The sequence below is a fragment of the Meleagris gallopavo genome, chromosome 1 (assembly GCF_905368555.1).
Source record: "Meleagris gallopavo chromosome 1, MGAL_WU_HG_1.1, whole genome shotgun sequence".
NCBI lineage: Eukaryota > Metazoa > Chordata > Aves > Galliformes > Phasianidae > Meleagris > Meleagris gallopavo.
Window position 1 is genome coordinate 61,842,942 of NC_139404.1, and position 8,285 is coordinate 61,851,226.

Here is an 8,285-nt window from a genome sequence, read left to right on the forward strand (position 1 = left end):
AAGAGGAATTCCTCGAGAGTAGCCCTGCAGAGAAGGACCGAGGGGTCCTGGTTGATGAAAAACTTACATGAGCCAGCAGTGCGTGCTTGCAGCCCAGAATGCCTGTTGTATGGCGGGCTGCATCAGAAGAGGGGCAGGGCGAGGGAGGGGATTGTCCCCCTCTACTCTGCCCTCGTGGGGGCCCAGCTGGAGTACTGTGTCCAAGCCTGGGGCCAGCAACTCAGGGAAGATGTGGAGCTTTTGGAGGGGCTCTAGAGGAGGGCTGTGATCACCTTCACAGCTGTCGTATGAAGAAAGGCTGAGGGAGTTGGGCTTGTTCAGCATGGAAAAGGCTGACCTGATTCTGTCCTTCCAATATTTAGAAGAGGTTTTAAAAACATGTGGAAAATCAACATTTTAGAACAGCAGAGGGTGATAGGACAAGGGCAATGGTTTTAATCTAAAAGAGGGGAGATTTAGATTAGATGTGAGGGGAAGTTTTTTTTACTGAGAGAGTGGCGAGGCGCTGGAACACGTTGCCCAGAGAAGCTGCAAATACCTCGTCCCTGGAGGTGTTCAAGTCGATGAGGCACGGGGCCCTGAGCAAACAGGTACGGCAACTGATGTAGTGCAGGGCAACCTTGCCTCTCCTGTGGAAGGGGAGTTGGAACATGATGGTCCTCGAGGTCCATCCCAAACCAAGCCATGCTATGATAAGAGCAGGAAAATGCAGTACAATTCTATAAACAAAAAGCCACTGCAAGTTGAATGGAAAGAGCCAGGTGGTGTACTTTATTAGAAGGAGAGCCAGGTGGTGTACTCTATTACAAGGAATGCCAGGTGGCGTACTCAATTCCCAAGAGAGCCAGGATGTGCGGTGTATTCCAAAGAGAGCCAGTCGGTCTGCCATACTCCAAACAGAGCCAAGCAGCATAGTATCCTCCAAGGAGAGCCAGCCTGCACGATATCCTCCAAGGAGAGCCAGCCTGCGTGCCATATGCCAAGGAGAGCCAGCCTGTGTGGTGTGTTGCAAAGAGAGCCAGGCGGTGTGGAATATTCCACAAACAAAGCAGATGCTGCCGCATATTCAACAGCAGGGCCAGGCGGCGTAGACTATTCCACAGCAGGGCCAGGCAGCGCAGTATTTTCCACAGCAGGGCCAGGTGGCGTAGCCTATTCCCTAGCAGAGCCAGGCGGCGTACTGTCTTCCTTTGTTGGAACAGGTGGACTAGTATAATCCCTAGAAAGGGCAGGTCGCACAGCATATTCCAGGAGAAGGCAGGCGGCACCGTGTATTTCAAGAAGAGGAAGGCAGCGCTGTATAGTCCAAGAAGAGGCAGGCGGCCCAGTAGAGTCCAAAACGAGGCAGATGGCATAATGTACGCCAAGCAGGTGCAGGTGGTGTAGTATATTCCAAAAAGAGGCAGGTGGCGTAACGTATTCCAAAGAAGATGGAGGCCGTAGAGTGCATTCCAAATGCAAGGCAGGTAGCATAGAGTACTCCAAAGAAGATGGAGGTGGCATAGTATATTCCAAAGAACCTGCAGGTGGTGTAGTTTATTCCAGAGAAGCTGCAGGCAGGATAGTACATTCCGCAGAAGCTGCAGGCAGCATGCTACGTTCCAAAGAAGCAGCAGGCAGCATAGGAGTTTCCAGGCAGAGGCAGGAGATGCGCTGGACTCCAAGCAGAGGCGGGTAGAATAGTATATTCCAAAAACAAGGGAGGCAGCGTAGAATATTCCAAAAACAAAGCAGGCAGCGTAGTAGATTCCAAAACAGAGGCAGACAGCGCAGTGGATTCCAAAATAGAGGCAAGCACTGTAGTAGATGCCAAGAGCCAGGCGGCGTAGTAGTTTCCAAGAAAAGCCCGGCGGTGTAGAAGATTGCAAGAAGAGGCAGGCGCTGTAGTAGATGACCAGAAGAGGCAGGCAGTGCAGTAGATGCCAGGCAGAGGCAGGCGGCACTCTATCTTCACATGATAGGAAGCAGTATAGTAACAGAGCAGTGCTCAGGGCAGCCGCCTGCCGCGGATAGCGTCCTAATCAGATTGTTCTCAAGTGGGGAAGCACGACAGTACTCAATATGAGTGATCAAGCTTCACTTTATTGTTGCACAGACAGAGCTTATATACACACTACGACACATGTGTTCACCTACTATTGGAGCACAAGGTGGGCGTCTAGGTGGGCTGCCTAACTTCAACCAATGCTCAGCCAGCATTCACACCTGCCACTGAGCTCATCCGCTTATCAGCCCCCACACATCCACAGAGCACAGCTGCGGATGTAGGCCTGCTGTTTAAGGCCTGCTGTTTACAGGCTGCCCAAGGATGTTGTGCCTCCTATCTTAACTCCTAATGCTTTCTCATGAGAATGCACCCTGTGCTGCCGCACTAGTTATGCTCGTACACAGCCTCATGTCTGCCCTGCTCTCGCAGCCATTCCCCAACAATTCCCCCTTTTTCTTTTTGCACGAGCATAACTTTCTGTGTGACTTTGTCAATACTCTTCATTATACAACTATATACTATGCGGAGCAGTAAAAGCATAACTAGAATAAGCAATAGCCAACGCAAGCCTTCTTTGATTAATGTTGTGAGCCATGGGGACAGTCCTCCAAATAGGGATTTTAGCCAATCATCAAATGGGTTTTTGTCAATTTGAATCTTTTGCGTATGTCTCTTTAACCATTGAAGTTGTTCATGTATGGACTGACTATGGTCCGAAAGGTTAAAGCAACACATTCCCTCAAAGTCCTCACAGCCATGCCCTTGTGCTAAAAGCAGAAAGTCAATTGCCGCGCGATTTTGTAGCAAAGCGTGCCTAAGACTATTCATATCAGATAACATAGATGTCAGAACTAAGGTGGTCTCGTTAGCATGTTTCGCTGACCAACATGCTAGGTTTTCTAACTGTTTTAACGCTTGGGCCGCAGCCACGCCCGATGCAAGAACCGAAGCAAACACCCGGGCAGTAGCTGACCACAGATCAACGTTATCGTAGCAATCTGGTGTCAGGCGGCGTATACTCCGCCGTTGCCTGGCCTTATGCAGACCAGAGGCGACATTAAGCCACTGACAATGTTGGGGAGCGAACAGTGCTAATTGTCCAAGATAGCAAGGTCCTCCTTGGACATTGGCAGGAATGCCTGCCCAAGCTCGGTCACCGCATATTAAAAATACACCCGGGGGTAAGGCCTTAGCCGAGTCATTATTCCACAGCGCAGGTTGGGAGTCGTCTTCAGAAAGGCTTGCTCCATATCCATACCACGGTTGTAGGTTTCCTCCTTCCCCGGTTTGGTTGCTGTAACCGCAATATGCCCCCATACCGAGAATTCCTGTTCATTATGGGGGGAGACCACCGTCCATCCTGTTGTGTCGAAAAAAGGGTTATCCACATAGTCCCACAGTCGCTTAAGGATACTTGCTCGAGCACTAAGGCCCTGCTGCAATCGTCCGAAGCAAAAGCATGTCTGAGTCCATCCCGCTGAAGCGTTTCCTATTGCCTGGGAACCCAGGAGATCCAGCTCTCGGGGGTCCCATGGCAAGGAGACACTTAGTCATTCTATCAAGCATGCACTTTGTTCTGAAGTGCTGTAACGGAAACACGGATTATGTCTTATGTATCCTTGAAAGCTCATAAACAGCCGTTCCAGCACCTTTATGTCTGGTCTCTCCTCCTTTTTCTTTTTGCACTGCGTCAGTGCACCCAGCAGTTGCCCGTGGCCACTTAGGATAGTGATATCTATGGGGAGAGACGGCTCACAGCGATCAACGGCCTGTGTCGCAATAAGATGCCCAAGAGTTTCAGTAAGATGCTGCTGCTCTGTTGTCACCGAAACGCAGGCGGCAGGATCGGTGCCCTTTAGAAGGGGACGCAGTACATTGAGATTGTCACTGAAGATACCGACAACTTCTACCATGCTATAGAACACTAATTATATTAATAATACAATCATTATAACTCAATCAAGGCCTCAATTGACAATACTGTAAGTGTGAGAAAGGAAACAAGGCAAACATAGTATCATGACAAGAAATACCATTAACCTAAAAAGAACAAACACGTGTTTGGTCTGCAGCCCAACTTTCTGCAACCTGGAAATAAATCCTGGAGGGACCCGTTCTGTGTTAATCTCTCACTGCCTTGAAAGAGATCTTCAACTTTAATGTATTCTGATATATTGATTTTGAAAGACCACTAAGATTTGTACAACAGATGCTTTTAGAGTGCTCATGGTTATACCTCTGGCTAATAGAGAATTCATAGTTGGGCAACTTTTGCATGCCAGATAGAACTATGGGCATTATTATTTACAGACCCTCGAGAACCAACAATCTGCAGAAAAAGAGAGAGAAAAAAAAAACATGGTGGTGGCGAATGCGATAGGCAGTGCCAGCAGGGCGTCCCCTGCTTCAAGGTGCACTTTTCCTCTCTCACCCACCCCAGATTCTCTCTTGCTTTTATTCTTCTCAGGGTCCGAAGGGTATTTTCCATTTGTACACTGCATCTGCATGGCCAGTGCATGATACGGAGGCCAAATGGAACACCTGCTTGCAGAATAAACTATCAAGGTTAACATTCTTAGCGTGCGCCTTTGTCTCAGGTGCTGCATGATCATATTTTAAATTCCTGATTAGTGGGATGAAAGAGAGTTAATCATTCTATAATATAGGGCCATCCCTTTGCCTGGGATTCCTTTCCAGGTTTTGTCTTAGTGCTACTAATACATTAAAATAGCTATTTCCATAGATTCCAGCATTGGTAACATTAAATCCTGTTACTATAACATTCAATCTGTTATTAAAATAAAAATTAAAAAAACACACAACCACCATTACTACTGTTGCTATTTGCAATACAACAAGTTACAAAGCAATAAGAAGCACACAGTCCCAATCATTATGAGTTCATGGTCGTTTCAAACTTGGTTTCAGACTTTCTCATTGTTTCACATCTTTTTCTTCCCTTTTTTTTTTTTTTTTTTTCCTCAAGTAAGTGTTTTACAGTACCAATAACTATACTGTACTAATAGTTATAATACCTACTCCCAGCAACAGCCCTTGGTATAAGGACAACTAAAGCTACCCGTGTGTTTAGAGTGGATGTCATGCATGTCCTGTGGAGTAAGCAGAAAAGTTAGAATCACTGAGAAACAGCATCCCTTCAAAACAAGTTTGGAAGGGATCAGTGGCAGAAGCAAGCGCTAAGCAGAAGTTGGTCCGGCCTGCTGATTTAGCGCAGGTGACCCACATGTGTTGCTGCGGGTTGATTTGGTGTGGTTCAGGTAGTGCTTCTGCGCCAAGGGTGAACACTGCGAGCAGGAATCCAAATAGGGTCATCATCTGAATGATGCAAGGTTATAGCAGGTACTGATGAAGCTCCTCGGCGGGTCAGAGGTGGGAGCGGCGCAGCGAGCGTCAGGGGCGGAGCGCAGGACATCAGCGTCACGGCGGGGCGGAGGGTGGGAGCGGCGCGGCGAGCGTCAGGGGCGGGGCGGAGGGCGGGAGCGGGATGAGCGCCGGAGGCGGAACCGAGGGCAGCGGCGATGGGGGGGGTTGGAATTTCTCTTCCCCACGGTCAGGGGCGGGGTCGGAGCCGGACCAGGGCTGCTTGCTGCACGGAGGGGCAGCGGCGGGGGTGGGAGGGAGGGCGATGGCGAATAGTCGGAAGAAAGTCTTCCTTGTCGAATTTGTTTAAGCCCTTCCATTATCTGGTGCCAAACAGATAAAAGTTTAGCAGTCGTTCTATCTTTAGTAATAGAAGCCTCCCGGAGTTTTGCGCCAATTTCACAGAATCACAGAATCACAGAATTGTAGGGGTTGGAAGGGACCTCTAGAGATCATCGAGACCAACCCCCCCGCCAAAGCAGGTTCCCTACACCAGGTCGCACAGGTAGGCGTCCAGGCGAGACTTGAATATCTCCAGAGAAGGAGACTCCACAACCTCCCTGGGCAGCCTGTTCCAGTGCAGAGGCAGGCGGCACAGTCGACTGCCAGAAGAGCCAGGCGGCAGGCAGCAGCCCTGTGACAAATAGCAAGAGTTACTTGAGCAATTACCACGTCACTGGTGTGTCTCTATCTTCACATGATAGGAAGCAGTATAGTAACAGAGCAGTGCTCAGGGCAGCTGCCCATCAGAGAACCAAACCACATGGATGCCTCTTTCTAGTGTTTGTTTCCAAAACGACACAGAAATCAAGCGAGAAGCAAAGGCCATGAGGGTGATTTTTAGGGCCAAATGCTGTCTCTATTACTTATCCACGGGTGAAAATGGTACTCTGATACTCTCCCTCTTATAGCGGAGGGAGCTGGGGGGAAGTGCACTGGTTACCCCGACATAAAGGGGAAAGAAAGAGGCTTGAGTTCCCTTGGACTTAAAATTGAACAAAACTTGGGGCAAATTTTTGGGACTTCCTTCAAAATCGTCACCCCAGAGAAGGGACGGTGGTAAGTTTTGGACTAGCTCTTCAACCGTGCCCTACCCTTCTGCAATACACGATGGTGCCTTCCAATTTAAGGTCTTACTGGAGGGGTTCTTTTCTGTTTTAAGAATCTACCTGACATTACAACGATGTGTACCACCTCGGCCTCTAACGACCGGGCCTGAGAAGAACCTTGTTTTGCATTGCCATCACTTTCCTACATACAAAGACACCCAGAGGAGCAGAGGCTGGGCCCCAGTGGCTCAGTGAGGCTCAGCAGCACGGCGCCCTTTGCTCTCGCTCCTCAGGTCTGATGAGGGAGAGCACTGGAAAACAAGTAGACCCCGTGGGCTGAGATATGAACTATTTAGCACAAAAGAAGAGGGAAGTGGTGACTAAAACACAACTCCTCACCGGTCACTAACTGATGTGCATCCATAAATACTGCTGATGAAGGCCCGGAGAAAGCACAAAGACCAACCAGCAGCGCCAACTGCAGACCAGCAGCTGCAACCGCTTTCCAGCAGCTCCAGCTGCTCTCCAGCAGGTCCAACTACTGTCCAGCAGATCCAGATGCTATTCAGCAGCTCCAACTGCAGACCAGCAGCTGCAACTGCTAACCAGCAGATCCAGCTGCTATCCAGCAAGTCCAGCTACTGTCCAGCAGATCCAGATGCTGTTCAGCAGATCCAACTACTATTCAGTAGCTCCAACTGCAGACCAGCAGCTCCAACTGCAGACCAGCAGCTGCTGACCAACTGCCCCCTGCGCTCAGCATTATGGCATCACGTGACATCACAATGTACAGAACGGCCCCGGCCCAATGGCGGCACTGTCCCGGCCCAGCCCCAGCCTAGCTGCCGCCCGTCACAGCAGCGGCTCCAACCCACCCAGCTGTGGTTTGTTTGCCCCTCTTCAGCTGAATCCAGGACTCTTCCTTTCCCCTCAGCCTGTCTCAGGGGCTTTGACCGGCATACCTCGCCTCAGCAGTGCCCTCCGGGCACAGGTTGAAGGCAGGTTGGGATGGCAGTATTAAAAGTATCCTGTTAGCACCCGTCTGCTGCTGTTTGGTCACCACCAATGGAAGTGTGCCTCTGCTGGGTGTTATGTGGTAATTCAGGCTGTATGCGAGGCCAACAGGCGTGCCTGAGCAATGTGGGGGGCAAGGAATGCAGCGCCCCTCGGCCTGAGGAGCTGCATCTCTCACCTCTGTCCTGCAGAGCGTTTGCTCCGTGCCAGGGGTCAGCAGTGTGGCTGCTCTCAGCCTTTCTCTGCATCTGTAAGCGTTCTGATTGTTTTCTGACACACGAGGACACTCAGAGGAGCAGAGGTTGGGCGCCAGTGGGCTCTACGGTGTGGTGTCACCCGGCAGCCACTCAGGCCCACACCGTCCTTGGTAGCTCAGACTACCACAGAGGGATGAGGGAGAGAACTGGAAATGAAAGTGAACAAGTGGGAAGAAATAAAAGGTACATAACAGCAAAGATAGAAGACAGAGAAGGAAACCGGAACACAATGCTTACACTGTATAGTGCACGAAGTACAGTGTTTTCTGCACGAAGGTCTGCATCTGTTCCGTACAAGAAGGATGTGGAGCAGTTGGACTGGTTTTAGAGGAAGCTATAATGGTGCACAGAGGGTGGGAACACGGGCTGCAAAGGCTGTGGGAGTTTGGCTTGTTTCTGCCTGGGGTCGAGAAGGCTCTGGGGAGTCCTCACTGTGGTCTTCTGGTACTTGAGGGCAGCTTATAAGCAGGGGGAACTGACTTTTTATGTGGTCTGAAAGTGACAGGAAAAGGGGAGAATGGCTTTAAGCTAAAAGAGAGGAAATTTAGGCAGGATGTTAGGGACAAGCTTTTTACTTAGAGAGAGTGTTCAGGCTCT

At 49.9% G+C, this 8,285-nt stretch overlaps 1 protein-coding gene and 1 pseudogene across 1 annotated transcript; both read right to left on the reverse strand.

Annotated features, from left to right (window-relative positions):
• Nucleotides 1-770: 770 nt before the first annotated feature.
• Nucleotides 771-6,012, reverse strand: LOC146545360 (uncharacterized; the record flags this gene model as incomplete). Its single annotated transcript, XM_085216680.1, has 2 exons — nt 771-1,944; nt 5,963-6,012. Coding segments are annotated over 2 exons (1,191 nt in total), but the record flags the coding sequence as incomplete, so codon positions are not given.
• Nucleotides 2,103-5,557, reverse strand: LOC146545361 (uncharacterized; annotated as a pseudogene).
• Nucleotides 6,013-8,285: the final 2,273 nt, after the last annotated feature.